Source organism: Cydia fagiglandana, chromosome 15 (assembly GCF_963556715.1).
Source record: "Cydia fagiglandana chromosome 15, ilCydFagi1.1, whole genome shotgun sequence".
NCBI lineage: Eukaryota > Metazoa > Arthropoda > Insecta > Lepidoptera > Tortricidae > Cydia > Cydia fagiglandana.
In genome coordinates, this window is record NC_085946.1 from 7059907 (window position 1) to 7087733 (window position 27827).

The 27827-nt window shown below is 35.5% G+C and overlaps 1 protein-coding gene across 1 annotated transcript in view; it reads left to right on the top strand.

Moving 5' to 3' along the window:
* The window catches only part of LOC134671578 (uncharacterized), a 296112-nt gene that overhangs the window by 63472 nt on the left and 204813 nt on the right, over positions 1–27827 (top strand). Inside the window, exons 3-4 of the mRNA XM_063529438.1 lie at positions 128–227; positions 9767–9850. Of these exons, the coding sequence (XP_063385508.1) occupies positions 128–227; positions 9767–9850 (184 nt within the window). The remainder of the gene's footprint in view (positions 1–127; positions 228–9766; positions 9851–27827) is intronic.

Here is a 27827-nt window from a genome sequence, read left to right on the forward strand (position 1 = left end):
TTAGTATCTGTATCCTATTATAACTATCATCGGTAGAATAAAAGCGTCACATTTTTTGCTCACATTATAAAAAAATATATAAATGTGTTGACGTATGACATTTTTCTTACCTTGTATGATATTCCAGGAGGGCTGTTCCCGTGAAGATGGGGCCCGCTACACGCCCCTCTCAGCCCTGTCGTCCATGCAGCCTCCGGCCGAACACGTCCACACTCATCCGCATCCAGGTAACATTCGAAACGTTCTATACTTACCTTTCATTCAATTCATTCAACTGGTACTCTTATACATATACGTAACCCATCGGATTTATAAAGGCTCCGTCACACAGGCGCGTTTCGCGGGCGTCGCGTGAGCGGGGCGCGCCGCCTTTACATATAAAACGCTCACGCCGCACTCACGTCCCGCCCGGAAAACGCGCCTGTGTGACGGAACCTTAAGCTGAAGTGGCAATAGGCGAGTTGTATTTGAGTCAATATAACGTTTCAATTGCCCAATTCCTTTGGACATATTTTTGATGAGGTGTATGCATATTTTAATGTTATATCGGGTAATTTGGTGGTCTACCAGACAACTAAAATATCATCAAAATATCGATTTAAGAAAAGATTGGACATAGATTTATTTAAGATACATATTTACTGGTAGACTTAGAAACATTTTCGAACTAAGGACAAGAACTAAGTAAGTGCATGGTTGCAATAACGATCGTCGGAAGGAAAGAGCTGGATGAGAGTGGCCGTGGATTGTACTCAATTGTATATATGTATAAAAAGAGAGACAGAGAGTAATAGAATCGGCTGTCAATAATTTTACTCCTTATTTTATCACCTACCAACAGCTATTTATTTCACTACGTCACTGAAAGTCGCCTTGTTCATTGATTGAAAAGCTCTTCATTCAACGTAAAATGTGACGTAATGACGTCAAGAATTAAGTCAGTTAAATATTCGTAGTTTTACATTTTATATAAACAAACCCAAAGTTTTACATAAACAGAATTAAAAAAAAACTCTGTTATTATCATGTCTTATCAACGTCTGAGTGTGATATTTCCTATGAGCTCTAAACACAATGGCTGTGTTAAAATAAAACGGACGCTATTCAATTCGCACGTCTCTAATCATTGTAACCTTGTCTGTACAGCTTTGCAAAGTATAGTAGGTATAAAGCTATACAGGGTGATTCATGAGACGTGAGCAGGACTAATCCTACATACTCAGTAACTGATAATTGATCGATCATCGTCGTATTTAGATGAAACAACCACACTTTTTCCTGTTTTTTTTACATTTTGGTGAGAGCAAATTTAATTCTCTACAATCATGGTCACCCCTACAAGACCTAATTAATAAACTTAAAACCTCTTTAACCGTAATGACAGCATTTTGATTACGAAGAAAATAAACTGTCAAACTTGAGTGAGATACGAGTTTTCAAAAGTAACCAACCGTGATGACATTCAATTTGACGCAGAATATCGGTAGTTTAGTATTCTAATTTTAAGGTGACCATGCATGTCGTAAATAAATTAATAACTTTTTTTTTCAACACTACTAGAAAATTAACGTTAACCTCATGATACGGAACAGTTGCTTATAATTTACGAAATGTGCAGTGTTAGTCCTGCTCACGTCTCCTGAATCACCCTGTATAGGTACAAGTATCGACAATTGTGATGTTACCACAGATCTTGACGGTGAATAGTTTTGACAAGGTTGCCTTTTGAAATATTTAATCAATGCCGCAAGCAGGTGTTAAATTGACACATTTAATTGTTTGAAAACACGGAACCAAGATTAACAATATAAACGAGAAACAATAAGGTATTTGTTGTTTTTAATGATTATATATCAAAAACTAATCTAAATCAGTAGTGTATTAAATTCAGTAACAAGATTGTAATTCGCGTATCTAAAAATAAAAAATGGCTTAACTTTATGAATAGGACGGCATAAATAGCTGACTTGTTTGATATTTTAAGAGATGACTGGCAGTTAATTAAAAGTACTCGATTATTATCATTATTTATCACTAAACTGGGGCGATTGCTAAGCAATTATGATTTATTATAGACTGATTGAAAGTTGCATTTAAAGAATGTGTAAAAATAATATGGAAAACATAAATTATTATATTCAGTCTCAAAAACAAACTGTATGTTATCAACGTCTAGTCAAGTAAATATAGTTAGTTTCATATGAAACAGTCAAATTTTTGGTGTGCGTGAGATACCCATGAAAAACAATCGGCCTCCTTAGTATAACTAAGACTGGGAGTTTCGTAACTATATAAACGGATGTCAGACTTTTTAAAAAACCAGTTGGTATAGGGCGATGCGCTCGGTGCAAAATAATTAAATAAAAATAGGTAATAATAATTACCTATTTTTTTTAAATTAATATTGCGTATTTTTATTTTAGAGCATCAATTCAATTAATTACTTTACGTCATAGAGCACTCTCTAGCGGCTGTTTTTTCCACGGGTCATTCGACTACCGATATCGTATCGGACAATGTGAAAACGCTTTAAAGGCTTCGTCACTCAGGCGTGTTTTCCGTTTTCCGAGCGGCGCGTGAGCCATATTTACATATATTATAAAACGCTCACAGCCCGCCCGGAAAACGCGCCTGTGTGACGGAACCTTAAGCATACAGACGTAAACGCTTCATCGAGTGACACGAAGACGAGCGCAGATGTGTGAACGCGGCATAAAGTCGAGGCCGCTCTGTCGAAACATTGACCTATTAACGGAGTGATGCAACGGCGCGTCGCGATGATGGATCGCTCCAGCCATTTGTCCAAGCTACCGGACAACTCTATTTCAAGTCAGAGGGCCTACCGCGAACTACGTTCGACGTGTTGCCTCTCTGTCGCACTTGTAAATTCGTACGTAAGTGTGAGAGGCAGGCAACACGTCGAACGTGGTTCGTGGTAGGCCCTCTGGTAACAGTAACAGATAAATATCGCGATGAACAAAGATACAAATTCAAACTGATCGTAGCGTCTTATAAAAAAATGGAGTAGCGGATAAATATCGCGATGAGCAGAGATACAAACTCTAATAGTACAGTCTTATAAAAAATGGCGGAGTGGATAAGATTCTCACGTTTACAGGATAACAGGCTTTACAATCAAATCTCAATCAAAAAATCAAATTTGTAAATGTAAACAATAAAAAAGTTTCTTGCTTCAATATTCTTCATCTACACATTTTCCTGAATTAGGTAATGATTTATTCTAAATAAATTACTTATTGTTTGTCAGTAGATACACTATTCCTTACAATTTTTAATTACAAATTTATTCATTATTGTTACAATCATATAGTTAACAATCATAAATTACGAAATAAAGATGTTTCAAAATACAATAATTAATAACCTAACCAAATAAAATTGATACACATATAAATAATCCATTCCTTAACATTTATTAAACATCAAATACAAATCTATGAGTAATCAAAACAAAACAACTAAAATACAGCACAATACATTAATTAGTCAGAATAATTACTATTAGTTTTAAGTAATAATCACCCTAAGCAAGTTTAAAAACACGGCTCATTTCACGCGTAATCCTAATAATGTAAACTCGGATATAATTGTTTACATAGGTAAGGCAGTTGTAATTACATTAAATTAACTTGCGATAAAGTACAATTAAGACTATTAATCAACTGAATTAAGACGAAACAGGAGCTGAGTTTTAAACATTTTAGGTCAATATACCCGTCTCGCTAACGGAAGCGGCACCTAAAAGTAGTGCGATAAGGACAAGGCGAAAAATCCTGCGTAAAAATCTTAAAAATCGAGGTTTCGCACTCCTCTGTTTCCTCCTCCAAAACTTAACCAATGGTAACCAAATTTGGAACTCTAAATGATTATGAAATTATCTGTGTCGGACCGTTTTGCTTTTTTGGCTAATTGATATCAGTTTTGAATGCCACGCCTCTCATTGCGGCATAGTCAATTAGGCCATTTTGGCCATTTTTGAAGGGCTCTAGCGCCTTAAGAAACAAAAATATTAAAAAAAGCAAAACGGTCCGACACAGATATTGACAATATTAATCTGTGTTGAAAAAATCATTGCTCTAGCTTCAAAAACCACGGAGGAAAACGAGGAGTACGTTTGTATGGAGAAATGACCACTCCTGTTGGCTCTTAAGCTCGTATAATTAGTTGGGAATGACTGTGAATTTTCAATAAACCGTACATTAGATCCCAACCAAACTTAGAAAGGTCCAAATTTACAACACAATGCTCTTTAGCGGGAGTTTCATTTTAACAACGTTATCCAATTTACCTCACCGTTTTCAGTTCACAAGTTTGGAAATCGCCGGAAATCTTCCTTGTACAATCTTACAATAAAAATTTAGTAAGACTTGATTTTATTAAATCATATTTTTTAGCGGGTCTATCGCGAATTTGTTTTGTTTTCCTTTGTTGACGACGTTTCGACGCAGGTTATAATTCGTCGATAAATCTATGAAAAAGTTGGGGGTAGACATAATCAATTCAAAAACAAACACGTCAATTCAATATACTTTTTTTCCAGGTATTAAATAGTTGCATAAATCTCTGTTTGCTGGGAGATTAGTTATCCGTGAACAAGACCAGTGTAATTTGCGTCGAAACATCGGAACAAGAAAGATAAACAAAATGAATTCCCGGTAAATAGACCTACTAAAATTATGATTTAATAGGTGTTCAAAACGTTTTAAATGTTAAATAGAACTATAGTTCGTTTTTTTTAGCATTAGAAAGAACTTGCAAGAAGGTAAGCGATCTTGACATGTCTTTTAATTGAAGAACGCTTTTTAAAAATCAAAAACTATTACTTATGAAAGCAAAAGAATATAAATGATTGTATTAGATTCATAATTGTTACATATTTGCCGTAACTTATTTTTAAGATGTGTTTATCAATTAAAAGACACATCAAGATTGTTTACCTTATTTCTAATGCTAAAAAAACGAACTATAGCTGCTACCTGCGACTTTGTCTGCGTGGAATTATAAATATTATAATGATAATTGATCAATTAATAGATCTAGAAACGAATTGGTCAGTGTCAAATGTGACGTTTCTTCAAACAAAAACGTCACTTTTGACATAGACATATCTAATCCATATCGTTTCTAGATCTATTAATTGACGTATCTTAAAGTTCGAACCGGGCAGAGAGTTACTTTCGCATTTGTAATATTAAGTAGGAATATTAGGAATTGATATTAATTGAATAAAATCGTGTAATATCAAACAGGATGGAATATCAAACAGGGCCGATAACGCTGATTTGGAATCTGGTTGGCCGGTTGCTTAGATAAGGGGCGGCTATTTAATAACGTCGGGCAGCACTTGGATCCGTGCCATGCCGTCTCGGGGTGCAACTTACAGGGGCGGGCGTGCTTAACGACATTATATCATCTCAAACTGAATGGGTCCGGTATTCTGGTACCGGACGCGCTTGTTATGTTTGGGTAACTCAGTTCATATTGTATTATTAAGAGGAAAGGGGACGGCCGACCTCCATACAAACCACTAAATAGGTTTGTAGCAATTTTGACTTAAAATATTAAGTTCGAGGTTATTGCTAAATTAACAAATCGAAAACGCGAATGAAACCTGATGGAAAGTAAGGCCGCTAAGTCACACTTCTCACATTCGTTTAATCGTGTAATTTAAAGTGGAAATTACCTTTAATTTTCCGTTTTATGTTGAAACCGACGACCGTTTAAGACATAAGTATAACTAATTAAATAAAAGCAACCTTAACATTTAATTTTACAACCTTAACGTACGCTCAACAATGATTATAAAATATAAAGACTTTACTCGAACACATTACTGGTTTTACTACACACGTGCACTTACGTAAAGACGGAACTAAATCGATTGCGGACGTATTGTTTTAAACACCATTAATACAATACATAGTGTACCTGACAGTGTATAATTATAACCGAGAGACAAAGGAATACGGCGGGCAGACGTCACCTTCGCTCATGACTTGTGGCTATAAAAATACATCTTACTGCATTGCCGGTCTTGCTGCGGAGAAGAACTGGAAATACTAATCTACTACGGTAATGTTATAGTTTTATGCAGGTTGCTGTAATAAACGTAATACTTAATATACTATTTGGTGTAAATAATAGCGCGTGTAAAGTACTATTTATTTGCAAAAGGTAAATATAATAAAAGCTAACATTCTATGACGACTTTTTTATTCATTTATGTTAATGACGTAGTTATATTCTATAAATCCTCTTGTTTACCTAACAACAGGAGTAGATCTTGTACAAAAACATGTTTTCAAACACACGTTGGCAAGTTGGCATTTCAGGAATCTTATTATATTTTATGAATATCATAACTTTTAAAATTTCGTTGTGTACCGTATTCGTTATTGGCATTCGTACACTATACAAAGAAAAAAAAAATTGTACATCTGTCACTCTTTACATTCCCCTAGAAAGTGAAGTGATGAATGACCTATCATCACCTACACCTATTATCATCACCTTCATACATAAATATAAATAATATATACTCTCTCTCTACATACCTAAATATAGTCTTTTGCGTTTATCTAATAATTATTTATGTTTAAACTCACTTGTTTTTATAGTTCGTTTTTTTTAGCATTAGAAAGAACTCCACAGAAGTAAGCGTACAGTTTTTATCAGGCTCTTTAATTGTTAATAATTATTGAATTATCTAATGTAGCACGGTCAATACATATAATTTACTTCAAATTATTACCGCTAAAAGTGCCGGATTTGGAACCACAAGCTTACTTCTGCGAAATTCTTTCTAATGCTAAAAAAAACGAACTATAGTCACTCGCGCGACAAATTATTCAATGTTAGTATGTATCACAACAGCTTTAAATTCGATGTTATTTACTGGTTCAAAAAATAACGTCGGTACACTCTCATTAACCGTATCATTTACAATTGTGGCGTCAAGATTACATTGTCTATCACACGCACGCTAAACGCATACATTATCCGAAAGTGTTGCCAACTCGGATTTTGAAAAAATGCTAGACTAATGTCTAGATTATGCCATAATTATGCCAAAGTTTTTTGAAATATGCTAAAAAAAATGCTAAAATGTCAACTTGAAATTAGATACTTAAAACACATACATTTTTCAAATTTGCCGCCTTTTTCTGCTGACAAGATCTGCTTGACCAACTTTATATAGTCCGTCGACGTCCATCTGTCCACAAAAGTCAAAATTCATATGAAAATATGAACCACATAAGGCGATGGCGCATATTGTTGCTGCCAAGTTGGTGCAAACTTGGCTTAGACTAAATTATGCTAAAATATATGCCAGATGCTAAATGGAAAATGTTGGTGCCAAAGCAAGTGAAAATATGCCAGATCTGGCATCAATTATGCCAAGTTGGCATCACTGGTAATGCGCGTAAGATGTGATTATGTTAATGGCGGTTATAATTTCCACGTGGAAGTGCCTCTTTGGGGCAAGATCCTGCATCGACACGCTGGCCCAGCGCCAACGTATCCAGGTTTAAACACCGTGTGCCCGGTAAACTAACAACACAGACAAAACATTAGAGATGCACCGGATATCCGGTTACTAAACGGTATCCGGCCTATCCGGCCATTATTTTACTATACGGCCGGATACCGGATAGAGACCTACTATCCGGCCGGATACCGGATAGTAACATTGCTTTATTTCGGAGTAAACCAATTGGATTTAAGAAACAGACACTGTCATAATTGTACTTGTCTACTATTTTAAAACAATTTAATCATTCCACTGACTTACACGCGCACTAGTTTCGTACCTAGAAATGAGTCCGCGCGAACGTTTACTAGGGAACAGGTCGAATCTGCAGAATGCGCACCTGAAAAACCGAAATGTAGGTATAGTTCCGCTGGCCGAATATTTGGCGGCCTGATACCGGATATCCGGTCGATGTTTAGGCCGAATATCCGGTATCCGGCCAAACAACTATCCGTTGCATCTCTACAAAACATCCTCCAGACTGATCATAGTCGCCCTACCACCTCTGCCACGCATAACTACGGTAGTTTTACTCCATGTTCGAGTCGAAAGTGTCTTTGTGTGACGTCCGGACGTCTTTGAACGGACCAATCACGGCACGGGACTTCGCTCACCTCGTCCCGCGCACCCCCGCATTTTTGGCATCATCGGTTGCATGAAATACTTAATTGCTCTAAACTCGGTCTAGAGGATTCCTAGTCTATGACTAACAAGCTTTGACCATAGGATTGTGTGCCTGCCAAAACGTGTTCCTTTTAATATATAGGAGAAAGCAGATTATTTTGCTCGGTTTTGGATTTAATCATGTATCCAACATTTCATGGTCACTATAATTATTTCGGCGTACATTTTGGCGGCGTTAACGTGGGTTCAAATGGCAAAATGCTACCCATAAAATAGATTTGTGTACATTGTACAATCCGCTTGGCCACCGGGGAAATTTAGCCAAATATAGGTACAGAAAACTTCTCGGTTCAAATTTACAGGCCGCTCCGCTTTTATTTAATTTTCATCTCAGGATAATTTGAATTTGAGAGCAGAGCATTTAATTTTCATAGCTTAGCGGAATCCTATTTCAGTAATACCCGTTTATTAGTGACTAAGCGGCCGTGGCCTAGGTATTTGTTATCTTGCTGAGAAAACTCGTTCAACGTTTCTCAGCTTGCCGTGTATTCCTATTTCATTCCTAAGTGCCACTTGCACCATCCCACTAACCCGGGGTTAACCAGTTAAACCTGATGTTACCATGGTTATCACTTATCAGTACAATTTGACACTGATTTAACGGTTTAACCGCTTAACCCTGGGTTAGTGGGATTGTGGAAGTGGCCCTAAAAGGGCTATCCAACGTTCAGTGGAACTATTTTGAAATATTTTATTCATTTATTTATTTAATTACAATTGCTTAGTTAAATACTGAGAATGTAGAGGACCTAAACAAAATGTTTGCCACATATCGCCTTGTAGAGCCCAATAATAACAATGACCCAGTGGAAGATTATAAAAACGTAACGTATAATATTTTGAAAAAGCTAATTTAAGTATATTAATAAGTATTAATGGACAGGAGCAAGACAGTACAGGAAGCCAATTCTGTTTTAAAAAAAGACATACATTTCATCTTATTTTGATACGACCGTGAAACATCAGGCATCTCACACGCACTACTTAGTGCGAGTGAAATACCTAATCAGTCGACTGCTTATAGCATTCATTGATCAATATTCAATACTAATCAGTATTAGCCCCTAACGCTGATTGGTACTAGCGATCAAGGTCGTATCTAAATACGATGAAAACCATATCAAATTTGGTATAAAAGGGAATCAGCCTCCAGATTAATTACCAAGAAATAAAGAATTTCAAATATGACTTTCAGATTCTTAACTTGTCATAAGTAAGCTCATTTACTCTGCATAATCTGAGATCTGAGCCTTGGATCCGCCTTCGCTAACAGTTGAAATAACACCCGTTGTCTCGGTGAAATTGTAATAGGTACTAGGAAAATAGAAACAGCTTACCAAGGAAATGTTGAGGTCGCTGCAGTAATGTCGCAACAGTGATGCAGCTTTGAAGTATCAAAGGAGTCTTTACCAGTTGGTGTGGTGTACTTGACGGATATAATTATATGAATTATAAGAGAATTCTCGTACCGAAATTATTTGTGATAATGTTAAAAAGGAAACCGCTCTTAAGCAGTTTATTTATTTCTAGTGACCGAGCTTGGAGGGCTGGCGCGCCGAGCTGCGGGTTGCAGCGCCTTCTCCGCGCCCTCGCCGGCTGCTCACCATGAACCAGGTCAGTTTTCATACATTACGAAACAAAGAACCATCCAAGTGGGTCAAACACATTTTAGAAGAAAGTTACTTCTGTGGACAATACAATAAATATAATGACCCTACCTCGTAGTATCCTGGTACGTAGTTTGTTCCATAAGTCTTGCAAAAGTGTAACTTCTTATTAAGCTTTTTCAAAATAAAAACCATCACTGTTAATACACTTATATATGCGTTCAAACCATGTATCAAACATGATCTTCCACCGCTCCTCTGTGACAGTGGCGCAGGCTTCATCCCATGCACTCACTAGCTCGTCATCAGTTGCAAACCGTCGTCCTTTTAACTAGCTCTTGATCAGCGGGAAGAGACCAAAATCGCACGGTGCAAAGTCGGGGCTATAAGAAGGGTGGTCCAGCACAGTAAGCCCCGATTGCTCCAAAAACTCCTGAGTTCTGATCGCTCGATGACCAGGAGCGTTATCATGGTGGAAGTGCCAACTGCCCAGATGAGGGACCCAGAGAGAACATAACTTTTTAACTTTTAGGTCTTGGTGTAAAATTGAATTAAGTGTTGATTCACTAATGTGGAGAATCTCCTCAATCTGTCTGCACGTAATTCGCCTATTAATAGTTATCAGTTTTCTAACAGTGTCTATGTTTTCTTGGGTCCTGCTTGTAATGGGTCGTCCCGGTCTTTCGTCGTCGTCTAAATTATAGTTGCCTCTTTGAAATTCCTTGTACCACCTGAATACGGTAGAAAGGGAAGAGCACTCTTTACCAAAGGCACCGAACATTTCCTCGTGGCACTCTTGGTAAGATAATCCACGTTTGAAATTATAATAGAAAATCACTCTGTACTCGCGGTTACCGAGAAAAGCCATTTTCACAATTGTTTCGATCTATTTAACGAATATCACTGCTGGCAGGCTCAACAAACACATCATGTAAGAACTTGTAATTAGTGGCAGATAACCATACGCTCAGGCATACATGTCAAAGCTTATTAGATTCCTTCCATTGCAAGACTTATGGAACAGCCTACGTACTTTTGTTTGAGTCTCAAGTACCTACTGAAAAAAATTATCCCACCTGTAAGAGTCTTCTTCTTCTTCAACCTAGCGTTTTCCCGGCTTAGCGGCTGGGTTCGCTTTCCTGCTCAATCTTCTCTACTTTGCCCGGTCTTCGGTATCCTCAGGTGTGAGCTTAAAGGTTACATGAGTAAAGGCTACGTAAAAAAATAGCTTTAGGTTTCCTTAACTTTGCAATGTCCACAGGAAACACGCGAACAAGTTAAGCAACTATAAAATGTGTACGACCCAAGTGCGTGTGGGACCACGCAAAATGAAGAGTCCCATCCTTAGTACAGTCAGCAGCAGAAGTTGCTAAGCGGGCGAGGTGTTCAAAATTACCTGGACGCGCTCTAGTTCTCTTAATAATAAAGCCGCGTCATGATCATTTTGAACACCTCGCCCGCTTAGCATCTATTGCTGCTGATTGTACAACACGGAAAATAGTGCCTATAATCATGTTTTTGTACGAGGTTCTCTTATCATTTTACATTTAATTGTTTATTATATTATAATTATCTTGATAATAATATAGTAGCAATAAAAAACAGAATTATTTTATTAACGGGGAAAGCGTGAAAAGCGACTTGTGAATATAATAAAGCGGAGGCTTGGAGTAAAATTAATTTTCAAAACTCGTTAGACAGTGGGAAGTTAAACGCTGTAAAACATCTTCATTCAACTTCCCCACTATCCTACAATCCCATTTTATTAAATTATGTAAGTGAATTAAAACTGAACAAGTAACTGGCACATTATTATGCGGAGTGATTTATTCAAACGGGCCGGCAAAAGAATTAATTACTTACAGAGCTGATGGCAATGTTGGATCTCAGCGCAAGAAGAGCCTAAACGTCTAGAATGTCAATCGAATATACGCCCTTTAGCTAAAGCGCAGTTGACTATTGTACTTGAGAAGCAGATAGACATAAGTCCATTCAGTTTTATTCGCAATTATACTACTACCTCCTAGAAACTTATAGCGTAGAATAGCGTAAATTATTCGTGGACTTTGGTCGCGCTGGTTTGGACTACAAAACTAAAGAAGTTCACAGCGAGCCAGGTAGTATTTTGGCAGTATAAAACTAAACTTGAACTCAACTTGTGACTGTTTCATAAAAGATTAATAGGGTAACTAGTTTTAAATGCGCGTAGCCTACAGCTTTGAGTCTTTTGTCAATGGCTACGTGACAAAGCTTTTCTTTGGTTAAAGAAGTGTAGGACAAGTTATGGGCTCTATTAGTAAGTCGCATGGAAGCGTTATGCGAATTTTTCCGATCGATAAATTGATCCGATTCCGATCAATAAATTGATCAAACAGGAAAAAAAAGACCTTGTCGTTCGATCGATCGGACTACAAGGAAATTAATTTTCCTATCAGTCCGATAATCGGGCTACGAGAACTTTAGAGTTCGATCAATCGAGCCAGCGGGAAAAATAAATTTATTCGTAGTCCGATTGATCGGACAAACCGATCGGACCACGCGGCGTAAGGCTTTTCTAAGAGGGTCGAATGGATTTATTATCCGAGTTTGAAGCGCGTTCGTCATCGCGTTGCCAACCGACCTGAGATCCTGTCAATAGACAGTTTATTGCCACAGATTGAGGTGTGCTGTCCAAATAAATACTGGCAACACTCGTCAATTGTCGTCGTGTTATGAGTGCACTGTATAGTGCAATAAATAACACATTGTTTTAATTATAATTAGCCCAAGAGTTATTGATGAATAAAAATATTAACATACCACCTACTATAACTTATTCTGTGGTTTAGTCCAAGTGGTAAACGTCTTATTTAATGCTATGAAGATCGTGATAAACCCGCAATAAACTTTTAATTTACTTTAATCCTTTGCACAGCAGCGTGAAATGGGCAGTCAGACTAACAGACTTTGCAATTAAAGCTGCTTTTTACTCTCTGTTGTATTTCCTATTTCCTTGCTTTTTACATTATTCCCATTCTCGTTAATGTTTTTACGAAACATTATACAAACAAAAATAGATAGGTACTGCAGTTCTGTTAACCACGCATTTTCATTATATTGCATCTACGAAGTCCATTGATTATTGGAGAAATAATACGAATTCGTATAGCTATGAAGTTTTAGCGATAAAACCGTCTATCGGCTCGATTCGGGAAATGAATTAGAGATTCACTAAATATGAAATAGTAAAGAAAACATATCTTTACTATATCATATCTAGTTAATCTCTAATTCATTTCCCTAATCGCGCCGTATGTTGTTTATATCTTTAATCTTTTATTGATTTTTTATTACATATTCAGTTTTATTTCATCCATATATCTATAAACATTCAAATAGAGCTACTGATAATCTTACTTAAGCCTTTAATATACAAATATTTTAGTTTTAACAAATGCTTTATAATAATAATGTATCTACAATAACTATTGCATTAATTATAACGATAATATTATATTATTTGGGCTTAAAACTTGGGCTTAAAGCTTTTGATCTCCCGTAGTTGCAAATAGCCCCAAAGATTCCAAATCCGACACGACAATACTTGATTCACTATCTCCTAAACCACCCCGCCTTCCAGAGCTCTCATTTGCAATAAAACCGCCCCATGAGGTCCTGAAAACAAGTTCAGACCTGTTTTCACTCGGCAACGCTAAAACTGAGACTTTACTGCAATTCTTGTTCCCGGGCGAACGCTGAATTAGCTGCTTGTAACATAAGATCTTGGAAATAAGTGGAACTTTAGACTAAGAGACAGTGGAGTTAGTTAAATTTTTTAAGTTCTTTAGACTAGTTGAGAGTTGCGCTATCTAGTTTTTTGCAAAGTTTGTAAGTGTGTGCTGTTTTCTCAAGAGGGTAATGTGCGGCATCCTATAACAGGAATATAATAAGGTTTTTCTTTTCCAAATTAACATATTTACCTACTAGATGTAGTAGTAGTTATGTGTATTTATGTCACCATTTTGATTGAATTCTGGAGCCCAACCGTCTACCTCAGTTAGTACCACAAAACACAATGACGCTCTTAGGCAGTCTGTAGCTAGAAATGTTAAGATAAGATAAGATAATCAATTTAAAGCGTACATATGCTGTAAGTACTTCAAAAACGACGACTATCAGTCTTTTAGTTCGGAAAACCGATATGCTATTATATTAGCAATTTGTGTGAAAATAAGAGGAACCGCAGACGTGGGGGGAATAACGAGGCCATCCAGGAGAGGCTTATTGTGGAGGCTGTGTTGTGCCGCGTGACCGGAATCACATTAGCGCGCCCTGTCGTAATTAGGTAAGTACGTACAGTCAGCAGCAGAAGTTGCTAAGCGGGCGAGGTGTTCCAATTTACCTTGACACGCTCTTAATAATCTCTTAACAATAAAGTCGCGTCAAGATAATTTTGAACACCTGGCCCGCTTAGCAACTTCCGCTGCTGACTGTATAGGGCCTTAACACATTCTTTTTTTTTAACTTTCAGGGTGAATTAATTTTGTATCATGTAAAACCGTTTGCGAATGCTGCTAATTTGGCTGTTAATTTGCTGGTATTTTTAATATAGGTACTGTCTTCTACGTCAGTGGCAAACAAGCATACAACCCGGCTGATACTATTAGCGTCTAATCGCGACATCGTCTAAATTAAATACCTAATGATTTCCGTGATAAATACCTACCTACTGTCCTATGTCCTTCTCTACTGTGATTATTTCCATACTATTTTCGTAGAAATTAAATCAGTTCGGTGCGGTAACAGGCAGTAACACAAATTAACTTTGGAGCATTCCACGGGCTGTCCCGTACAAACGCATTTTATTTCCTGTGTTGCGACTTTTTTTTCGGCATTTAAAGTAGCCAATTATTTTTCTGCGCATAATTTTGACCATTTGTCATAGAAAAGGAAACTCTTATACCTGCAAATCTTCAGAAAATCGCGTTTGTACGGGACAAATGGTAGACAATTTCATGGAATGCTCCTTTATACTTAGTTAATTATAATATTTTTATAAAATGTTTTTATTGATATATTTTAATCCTTTTGTTAGGATGACGTTTATCACCCCGTTTTTTTTAATTATCAAAAACGTTACATTATTTACTTACTACCAGCTTGCATATTTTTCAGATGTGCCCAACATATTTTTTTTCACTGTTGTTTAAGTTAAATAACTTTAGTTTGTATAACTTATTAAAATGCAAATGTGTAACTAAAATGTACAGGAATAATGAAAATGTTATGCAAAACAGTAACAGAATTTATTTCAACGCTAAGCGCCTTTGCAAATTTTCCTGCTTAAATTCTTGGCAAAACTAAATGGCCCTAGAAACGAAGCTTAGAAAATTCCATGAATATTACAGCTTTACGGATTCGTATTGAACTGATAATACCGTTTTGAGTCAAACACTGACATGGATTATCCTTTAAACAGCTGACAACAGGTAGACTGAAAAGGTGGCAACATTTTTCGATATTATATGTAAAATGTTTTCATCCATAATGTATTCGGGCTGAACTGATCTGAACAGATCATGAAAGTTATTCCGATCCGATTCTTGATACCTGATCCTGTAAGTAACTGATATTTTGGTTATGTTAGTATAATACCTATTTAAACTATAGTTTTATGTAGAATGTTGTAATTTTATATTATAATGTTAATATTATTTAATTTATAAAATAATGTTATAATCTAAATTGCAGGCCAATTAATTGGGAATAAAAAAAATCGTATGTGGTGTAGTTTAATTTAGACACACAATCTAGATCGTGGTCACGGCACCACGTGATGCCGTGGCGCAGGATCTAGATTTTGTGTCTAAATTTTAAACTAGACCACGAAGTTTTGTATCGTGTAAGTATATAATATCGTAACAATAAAACGTGCTTTATATTAAGTATATTATTCGAGCCGTTTAATATACTGCCTCGCACACCATTTAAACTCTGTATATAATTTTATTCACTGACGTAAATTATGGAATGTTATCAAGAGCATTGTTTAGAAACGTATCGAATTCCTCAAAGGATTTCTTTTATCTTATTGATCCGCATCCGCAGTTATTTAAGTTATTTAAGTAAGTAAACAAACTAGAAAGGCTATTTTATTAGCCGAGTTGAGTATTTTATTGAGTTGTTCTTGAATCTTGCTCGGGAGTGACCTACATTCCGAATGGTAGATAATTCCGTGTTTAACGCGCGAGGAATAGCAGTGTCTTCTTTCTTTTTATTACAGCTATTATTTGACAAAGCTGCTTCTTTTGATATACTAAATGTTTCTAAATTTGTGCAAATAATGTGCAGATTAGCTTTAAAAATAAAATGAATGTTTCATTTTCAGACACTTCTCCCTTTTGCACATTTAATCTTAATCTCTAGCTATAGAGGTGACAAATTATTGGAATTAGGGCGTCTAAGATTGAATCATTTACCTTAGTGGATATTGAATACCAAAATCGCTTTGTGAATAGGATACTAAGCATAAATTATTATCGGTTTGTTTCCCACTAAACGTGTTATTTTGTTGCAGAGTAGCATTTTATTACGCTTCGAACCAGTGCGGCTTTCCGCGCACTCCAATAAATATTTGATATCAAACACCGTGCACGGCAACCACAATTTTACTTTATCACGTGTGTTGGTTGCTTTATATCCATGACCGTTTAAACTTCGAGTTACTCACGCCTCTATGAAATGATTGACGCATAATATAAACGTTGTGTTCTCATTCTCGGTAATATTTGTTCAAAGCAGCGTTACTGTTATTTCTAAATGTGATATCAATCAAATAAAGAGGTCTTGGTCGTAACCTTACTGTTAGAAAATATTGCAATAAATAAATCAAAAAAGAACTGTTTGTCTAATTTGTATAGGTACTTACTAAGTGATTTTTAATTCGTTCAAGACAACAAAGTTTATTCCAAGAATCAGTTTCTATTAACGTTCATCAAATCGGATTTGGTAATTTTATTTGTATTATATAAATTAAGATGCTCGACTCGATATTATCATAAATTTAATGTCTTCATATTACTTAATTCTCATTTATTTATTAAATTAAGCTGAAGCATATATACATACTTTATTATAGAATTATAGGTAGGTACTCTAATATCACCATATTAATATTGTGACCGTATGGTCACAATACGAAATATTTAAACGACATATTTTCTAATTTTCATCCTTCATCGCTAACAAGCACGACAGAATTTAACTACACTGCCTTCGAATGAAATTGAATAATTGTATTCCGCGAACAACATATGTCTCTGCAATAATTGATCTAATATCGGGTAATAAGGCTGAAATGGGCCATTATCGTTATCTATATGTATATTTAGGTGCCGAGGATCCAGTGACCCTTGACCCGGTACCGAACCCCCCTGGAGGGGGCGCAGCCCTTTTCTCTCCCCGTTCTCCTAACAGTGTTTCTCGATTTACACAAAGCGGTGTAAACAAAACCCTTATGAATTATTTTACAGGGCGTAATGGTTTTTCTGCTTGTTCTTTGTTCCATTTTAAGAAATTTTTTAACGATATACGCGTATCATATGCGCTTTTTCAAATTAAAACAATTGAAAGTGTCCATAGTAATCCAGCGTGACAATGCTGCGAGCGTCATGGGCACCTCCGCACCGGGGACAGCGGTTAGATATTATGTGTCGCGTCATTCATAAAACACATAAATTTCTTTTTAATTTGAAGTTGTCCAATTACCCTTTATACTAGTCATTATGGAAATTGATTACGTCTTAAGCCGACCACTGACTAACAGGCCGCCGGACGATATCGGCCTGTCAGTTAGAACGAAAATTTGACAGCTCCGAACAACTGACCGGCCTATATCGTTCGGCGGACTGTTAGTCAGTGGTCGGCTTTAATATTTAACAGATAAGCATTAACATACATTTACGTAGAATAATAGAATATTGATGTAAGCATTGTGGTTGAGAATTACTCGACATTGATCCGGTTCGGGGAGCGGGGTCTTGTCTCGGCAACAGAACGCTTTTCATTTGTTTACAAAGGCAGCTAGCTCCGTCACTGAAGGATTGACAGAATGGCAGCCTACTAAAACGTTGAGAATACAACGCATTTTCATGGTTGAAAAAGCATGTAGATACTGCATATAAGTACAATACACTATATAGAAATGCCTAAAAAAGACTATAACTGATCCCATTAACGCGGATAGTTTTACATTCATAAATGAAGAAAACAATGAAACCCCTATCTGCATCAGTAAATATATGTATATTCTGGTGTGGTGGTAGTGGTAGAATTACTTTCAAAAACATGTGTCCAAAGATTAAGTACCTACTTTACGCGGTGTAACCACAGTCGTAGTATTCTCATATTTGCTTACTTTATGATTTCATAAGCTAGGGCTTATTTCCGAACGAAAACCCGCGGTAACGCCGTAGGCTTTCGTCGGAGACAAATTATTAAGGAAACGACGTTCAGAATATGCCATAACGCGCCAGACGCTTATTCAACTCTTCATCGTAAAGGATTATTGGACAGAATTATGGCTGGGGCCCCATTCGGCCCGTTCTCCAGATTAGACCCTAATAGAAAAGCTTTGTTTTCTCTTTATTGCCAATGTGGTAAATGATTTTGTTGCGTCTCCATTTTTGCTGTATTAGGTTATTAGATATAAAGGTTTATTCAGTGTTCAACTTGGTGAATGAGTTGTTTTGTTTCGCTAAACGGGTAATTTAAGCCGTGATTACTCAAAGAGAATGTTCATACATTTGCTCGTAAAATAACTTGTTTCTGTAATAAGTAAGTATAACTTATATTATACTTACACAAGACAACGTAATTGAAGAAACTCGAAGTTCATTAAGAATGCTAAGACAATAGAATTGTAAATTAACTTGATGAATAGGCTCGTTACGGAAAAATAATAAGATGGATACAGCATAAATATAACCTGAATATACTATGCAATATGACAAGGCGAATTTATATTAATATTTTTTTGGAAGAGACTGGTTTCGGCTTTTTAAGATTGGGAGATTTTTCCAGTTGATCTAAAATGATAACGACATTAGCGACAATCTCCCAAAATTCTATCGCGAATTTACCAACATTTATATTATTTCAATTTCTAGTTATTGAAGAAAAAAATATGAGATCGAATCTGCAATAAGTAATTACAACGATCAACTAAATCCTTTCTTCCTTCCCGGTAGAACAATTCATGGGACCAATATCCAAGACCTGTTTAAATTGTATTAAAAGAAGCTGCTTTTGTGCATAATCCCTTCCATAAAGCTGCATGCTGCAACAAATGATAAAGTGTCAGTTTGCAGCACGATATAATCCCACTCGCGACAAATTAGACCGGCCATTTCGAGAGCGTAAACAAAATTTGTCGGCCAGTAATGGAGACCCCTGACAGAGGCGGCTGTGCAAGTAGCGCTTTCAAGTTGTTCCAGTACTATCCACTTTGTAGTAAAATTTGGTACAGTCAAAGAATTTAATTTCCTACCCATTTTGTACTTTTCACAGTGCCATTAGTATGAGGTCTTGATTGTCATTGTGACAAGTTACGAAATGGGTAGAAAATTCCATTCTTTAATTGACACTGAACATTCTCCATCGGATCGAAATTAAAAAATGTAAAAATGGACGATGCACGATGCCATAATAATTTAAAATGAAACAGATACTTTATAGAATCAATTATCAGGGATACGCCGGAATAAAGCACGGTTTTCGGTTAACGGCGGTGTCGTTGATTCTAGATGGGTCAGGAAATGGGTAACGATTTACAGTTTTATTGCATATTATCCCCCAGACCATGTCAAAAGTCAATTCAACAAATTCTGTTTTGTTTATCGCTGAAACTTATCTTTATTTTTTTTCTAGTGTGAAACAAGTAGTAATAACGTAACTATTAATGAAATATTGCTGAATAAATAGGTAGCAAAATTTGCAGCATTCAGTTTACCTGCCTGCCGTAAGTGCAATTCAATTAGTTTTTTTTTCACGTCTTTTATTACATTAGTACAGGTAGCAGTAAAACACTTAAATGCAATAACAAGTAGGTACAGTCTGCTGTAAAGATAGTTGACCCCACCGCATAAATACAAACAGTCTATGCAGGGTGGTCAACTAGCTTTGCAGTTGACTATACATCGTCGTAAATTTAAGAGTTAGACTCTTGTTAGTAGTTAGTACACTCGTAGCTCTCTCCATTTGACTCTATCCAGGGCCGCCTCCTTGATTTCCTCATACGACATTACTGCAGCTACCTTTTCTTTTATTTGTGTTATGTAGCTTATCCTCGGCCTTCCTCTTCCTCTCTTGCCTGCAATATTTCCTTCTATTGTAGCTGACTGTACACAGTAAACATAAATACAGCACAGTAGACACTAAAACGAACTTATCCCTTAACTAGCTCTAGGCATAGTAAAATAGGCACCCTAATGTGAAAATGGTGTTGCATTCGGAATGCGATTGATGAAGTGTTTGCAACTCGATATAATCCGCACTACAAATTAGAGCGGCCGTCCCGGACAGCGCAAACAAAATTTGTTGGCTCGAAATGGATACTCCACGGATGGCTTTGTGCTAGAAGCGCTTAAACTTAAGAGGCAGGTAACGATTTTAGAACAGTAATGTAAAATTGATAGATTTAACTAGTCGTTGAAATTGTACACCTTTTGTTACGTGATATCTAAATAACAAGTATTGATTTCTATTAGCACGTCTTCTCATCTTGCCTTTTAATAATAATAGTTTTTAAAAATTTATCAAAAAATTATGGTGCTAAATTATACAAAATGATGTATAAGAACAGTTTCAGGAAATGTTGTAGATTGTTTAAGTATCAAAATTAAGTTTAAATTAAGTCGATTTTCAGAGACATTGTCACTTGTTTTGAAGTAATTTCTGGAGATTTCATCTAACTTTAATTTATACTTCAAAATCATAATAACAAAAATGTAGTCTATGAAAGGTGGAGTACAGTACGGATATGATGGTCGTATTTGTCTACGTGACAGCGTGATAAAACGGTGTCCGTCTCTTTCTATCCCGCAGAGTTAAAAAGTGACAGTTGTTTTATCACGTGGATAAAGCGATCCATAATAGGCTTCCTGGATATGTGTAATGCAAAATTACCATTTTTAACAGGCCAAACTTTACAAAATTTATAAATAAGATCGGCAAGATGAGAAGACGTGCTAATTGAAACCAGTTAAGAAAAGGTGTACAATTTCATCGACTTAATCTATCAAATTTACATTTTTGCGACTAGAATCGATACCGGCCTCGTAATAGTCTCAGGTCCCACTTGCTCGTCTTTTGGTTGCACTTGGTGGTTATTGGAGGTATCACTATGATAATTTGTAAAATACATGTAACCTACCTACCTATTGTTTCAATAATAATTATGAAAATATAATGTTTTAAATTAAATAATAGTATTATTAGTTAGCCCTTAGTTTAATTTATTTTTATTAGTTTTAATTTATTTTTAGGTGTAGTTTTACGTCAATAAATAATCGTTTCTTTAGAATATGAATGTGTGGTGTTTGATCATTAATACTTAATAAATACATTTAATAAAAAAACATTTTTATGATTTTTTTTTGCGTAGCAAACATAATAGACCTGCAAGCCTATTATGGATTGCTTTATCCACATTTATCCAGGTGATAAAACAACTGTCATTTTTTAACTCTGCGGGATAGAAAGAGACGGACACCGTTTTATCACGCTGTCACGTAGACAAATACGACCATCATATCCGTACTGTAGCAATAATATATCATGGACCTTCACTAAACAACGGAAATATCAGGACATTTCAACTTGCCTCATTTAGGGCTACAAAGTCAACTGAAAACCCACCAGTAATACCACCATTATTCGAAATGTAACTATTATTGCAGAACAGTATTTAGTTTGTAAAATAGTTAATTTTAACATGAAAAGGCTGACGATTTTTAAATATGTAATTGCAATAGATCTCTTCAATTTTCATTTGAATTATTAAACGCACAGTTTATCTCGTGCAGAAACATGAACCGCTACAAACACAAACCCACATGTTTGGAATGGAACATACACGAATAAAATATACACGCAAACAACCGCTATGGGCAGAGTTATTAATATTCATGGAGAAATATTCAAAATTGATATCCGAAAAACTTTGGGTAGGTACAGCTATAGGTTTTTATTTACTTTGTTCTTCTCTTGATAAAAAAAATTGTTTGGCTTCAATAAATGCAATATATAAAATAAAATGCGATTGTTTATTTATTTCAACTTTATTGCACAAAAATCACAAAATACAACAATGTACAAATGAAGGACTTAATGCCAAATGGCATTCTCTACTTGTCAAAGGGAAAAACAGAGTTTTATTGAGAGAGTAGGGGAGCCCGAAAGAATTGCCTATTTGGTGGGAAAGTTTAAACATATTCAATTGAATTGATTATTCAATGTTTTAAAAATAGGGTCCATAAACATGTTTATTAATAAGGAGTTTTGTTATCCCTAAAGGGTTAATGTCTACAATGTCGTGCCGTAATATCTTGTATCTTGTCAATGTGCTCCATAATAGAGCAAAAATTACCACCCTATAGGTATAACGTCATCTTTTTGTATTTTTTTCTTAAGGACAATTTTTAGGATATAAAGTGGCAATACGGCTTGAAATGAACATTTCTTAAAATCTCTTCCGTTAAAGGGTTAATTACACACCCTTTTGTTCATAAAAAAACTATCAATAAACAAAGATAATTACAGAAAACAAAACGTGACCACAATCACTCAGTACAAACGCATTTAGTATCCCACAGCCCCCCGACCGCGATCTCCATAACTAGTGATGCAGCGCATTTCCGGGATTATTATGCTTTTAGGATTCCGTAGTCAGCCATTCAACAAGGAACCGGGAGGTCCTTCCTGCTTACAAGTATATAACAGTTGTCTGGTGTTCTTTGTAGCAGTAGCTACGGAAATTTTCACTGAGCGTGAATCAACATTTTCGATCCAAATTTTTGTAAAATGACGGTTTGTTCTTACTATAACTACTTACTATTACTTAAACTTCCTGACATACGAGTATATTACTTTTCTGCGTACGAACTTTCTTAGGTACGACGTACGGCCTGATTCAAACTTTAAGATACATCAATTAATAGATCTAGAAACGATATGGATTAGATATGCCAGTGTCAAATGTGACGTTTCTTCAAACCAAAACGTCACTTTTGACACTGAAACATTTAATCCATATCGTTTCTAGATGTATGAATTGACGTATCTTAAAGTTCGAATCGGGCAGGTATAATCGACGCCGTGATTCGTTAATAAGCAAATAAATAAATAAATCTAAATCTAAATCTAAATAAATAAATAAAATAACTTTTTTGTACCGATCGTATGAAACTTAAGTTGTGTATGTTCCAAGACGACCTAAATTATCTCTTTCAGGTATTCCATCAGCACCGTGTTTTCTTACTCAGTTATGAATCCTCCATTATGCGATGTCCGACACTCACTTTTTGATAAAAAACATTAAAATTCCTCGTCTCCAAAAATTATGATAATTTTTCAAATCTACTTATAATTAGTTAATTACCATACGCAATAAACATACCCATGGACAATATACCGACCGACACATTACTCACGACACAGCCTCGCCTCATCCCTCACATTATTAAACCACTATTGTCCGCAATTGTCACTTTCAGTCTCTGTATACTGTATACCATCGGCTCCCTCTTTTCTTACTATTACCATACGCAATAAACATACCCATGGACAATATACCGACCGACACATCACTCACGACACGGCCTGGCCTCATCCCTCACATTATTAAACCACTATTGTCCGCAATTGTCACTTTCAGTCTCTGTATACCATCGGCTCCCTCTTTTCTTACTTAATCTACCTACTTATAATTACCATACGCAATAAACATACCCATGGACAATATACCGACCGACACATCACTCACGACACGGCCTCGCCTCATCCCTCACATTATTAAACCACTATTGTCCGCAATTGTCACTTTCAGTGTCTGTATACCATCGGCTCCCTCTTTTCTTACTTAATTGGACTCCATTATTTATTTTTCCTTCCTTGTTTTCGTCTCGTCACTGTGAATGAGAAAATGAAATGCTTTTTTCGGTCTCTTCTTACATAGTTAGTGGGCATTATCTGAAACTTTCCGCCTTCTGTGAAATGAGCTTGTTGATGTTTTTCGTTTAGTAATTTGGAATTTAATTTGGGGCTTTTCTTGACCCGTAATTTTTGCTTTGGGTTTTCCTTTACTTAAATTATAAATTGCTTTACGCGTTTAAGTAGTTAATGATCGTATTATTTTATTCATATTTAAGACGGCTTTATTAATTAAGGCTGGATTAAATATTTAAGACTGCATAATATTACATGAACAAAATACAGTTACAGGCAATGATTGCGTACCGGATAGACTAGAAATATTCATAACACATTTTCAAGTATTGCAATACTCGTACAGGCAGTAGTAATTTTATTTTAATAATCTGCTAATGAAACTATGTATTATCCATGATTAAAATTTACAAAATAAAACAAATATGAACGGAGCGATTTTAAAGCCCGGCAATGGAAGTTGTAATTTGTATTCAATGTTATGTATTCATAAAAAAAAAACTTTCATTTACATACTTAAAAAACAAAATTAAATAACTAACCTACAAAACTTAAACTAAATCTAAAAATAAATAAAACTAAACTTAAAATAAATGATTACAAAATATCCACCTGCGGCATGGTGCCGTAGATGCTGGCAGCATTTCCTTGCTTTCATTTTCCAAACTTTCATTATATCTAATATTGTAAATATTGTAATATTACACTCAAAGCTGAGTATTGGTCTGGTAAAAGTTAATAATGAAACTTTCAAAGAACTAAACCGAAAAAAAGAAACATTTCGTGAAATCTAATCATGTCTCATAATTGCCACTTACACGAATGTCCTCCTACTTACGTTATCCAATTTACGCCGATTGGCGCCGTGAAGATATTAGACATTAGCGATACAATTGTATGATGTATGGTGGAATGGATTTAGTTAATTTTCGTACTGTGTGTAGGGGACAATTTCTTGAAGTCACATTTAAGAGTATATTGAACGATTGATAGTCCATACAAACATAGTTCCAATTTTCCTCTCCGCCCTCTCTGGACATTTTTAAATAATTACCTATAATAAGTGTAAAGAGCGAAAAAATCATACAAATTTTGGAAACTCCTAACTTCTATAATAATTAAAAGATCGGAAAAATCAAACAAATTACATACATAGCTGTGGTTGCCATAGATTAAACTGTATAATAAATGTTTTCTTGTTTTAAAACATCAAGATAGGAAAATGGGGATTACGCTTGGATGGAGTAAGCGGTCTTCCTCTCTTTCCCCTTAAACTGGTTTTCCTGCAGAAAATACTCGCAAAGCTATGAGAATCTTAAGAAAGGTCGTAAAACAGAAACTTATTACCATAAATTGGCAACGTTGTCTGTAATGGAAATTGATTTGAAACTCAATGAGTATATACACCTGCAGCCATTTTGCAAGTAAAAACAGAGTTTTCTTACATTTTATGTGTATGCTATGTTGTTTTTGAAAATATTGTAGATACTAAAACAACATTGTAGCTATTCAATTTAAGTGGTGCCTAATGAGTTTTGCCGTAATGACAATGACGCTTTAAAAAAGTTTATCCACATATTTAGATACATTTGAATAAAAATCCATTTAGAAATGTAGTTATTTCATTCGATGTAAGTCAATTCTGGCGTTGACAATTATGACCATCTTGATTGAAGTACTTACTCTGCGACTGCTGCATCAAGGTATTTGGGTTAATCTTCTTCTCCAATGCGCTGCTAAATAGTGTGTAGAAAAAAAAATGATTATACGGTGAAATTGCGCAAAATTTCGATCAATCGCCCTCAATCATATGTATTATTACTATTGACAGTCACTGCAACCGTGCCTTTAAAAAAACAGTCAATCGCGTTTGACAATCACCTAATATTGATAATCACAATTGATCGTCTCAGGGCCGATGAAATTTCAAACAGCTTCTAGAATACCGATTATTTTGATTAATTTGTTGTTTTGTCTAATCCTGTGTTTTGTCTAAAGATTCTTTACAAAGATTTTATTAGTCAAATTTTAGTTGAGTGGAAGAAAACATGTTGAAGAATTAATTAATTAATGAGCTTTAAGATAAGTATCAAAAGTAGCTTTAGTCACGAAAAGGAAACTCAACATTGCTTGAATAATTCATCAGGTTACTGAGAGCTTTAATACTGCAGACCTAGGTACGTACGAGTGTACTTGTACGAGCATAATACAATCAATTTTGTCTGATGCAACTTTTGACCGGTATTAGTACTAAATAGGTACTTTATTAGTAACATAATTAGTAATGACAGTTATAATTTTGCTTTATATTTACCTATGTCTAGTATGTCTGACATACTTAGACATAAATAGGTAAATAAATGGAAACCAAGCACACTATAGTGTGTAAGTACATAAAAAATAAAATTGTAAAAATGTTTGAACTACCATTACTAATGGTCTATTAGCTAACATTGGACATGAATGAAATGTATTAAATTACTGTTTTTGACGAAATATCCTTTATCATTATCATTTCTAGAACCCCCTACACTCAGCAGAACCACCCTCACGTCTCAGGACGGCTACCGTGAAAATAGAAAATCGTCAATTGCGGGCATTTTTCTCTGTCACTCTAATTACGCCTTCATTGGAGTAAAAGAGAAAGATCCCCGCAATATGCGAATTTCTGTTTTCGCGGTAGCCCCTCAGAGTCGCGACAGACATGAACAACATTTTTATGACATTTCGGTGACGGAGGGACCCTCTATCGACGACATTTAGTGGTACGATATTTTTAAAGCCACTTATATGAGTGAAAAATATCGGGAAAGCCTTAGGTAGGGTTCCGTTTACGTTTTAATTTCAAAATGCCCCAACACTATTGTTTTGCTCTGAAAGTATTTGGCACAATATTATTGTAGCAGCATTTCCCAAACTATAGGTACCTATTGGTGGGTCGCCACCGAATATGGACGGTATATGAATATAAATAATATATATGATATGAATACAATAATGCCTTTTTAAGACGGCCAAGCGATGGGTTTTTACCACTGTATGTAATATAATATACACTTCCGCATAGTACGTAGCGTCTCTTCCATTTTATCATTTTTCATTATTTTATTCTGAATTAAAGATTTTCTTTTCGTTTTATAAATTAGTTATTATTTCTACTTGTATTTCTACTTGTTTTTATTACCTATTTGTATCCAAGTCCAACCGGTGTATAGGTATCATCCATATCTTATTTACATTATAGTATGCCACTATTGTAAATAAGACATCTTTACTTAGTTTAGTTACAAACCTTTATTATTGTAAGATTCCCCTTTAGACATCATTTGCAAATATTAACACAAAGTCGTAAGTCAATCTATATTTTACGCTCAATATTTTATTATCCTCTATTCCACCGACACGGCAGTCTCAGAAGAAACAAACCAATAAATTTTCTTCGATAGGTGATAAATTGCAATCGCTGGGACTGAGAATGGCGAATAGATAGACGGACAGGAGAGAAAATTAATAAGAGCCCCTTGAGGCCTGAAAATAATCCAATAAGTCACTGCTGAAAAGATAAAAGAAAATAATGTCGGGAGGTGTTTTGTCAAAACAAACTGGTACTTATTTCTGTTTTAAAAATATATTATGATAATGTTGGTATTTAAATAAGATATTAGGCCATTGCTTTTTGTTTTCTGCCTCATGTTTGTGACGGACTGTAAACATGACTATTATTTAATTCAATGGCTGAATATTTACCCCGATATTATCGCATTATGGTTCAAATTTGAAAC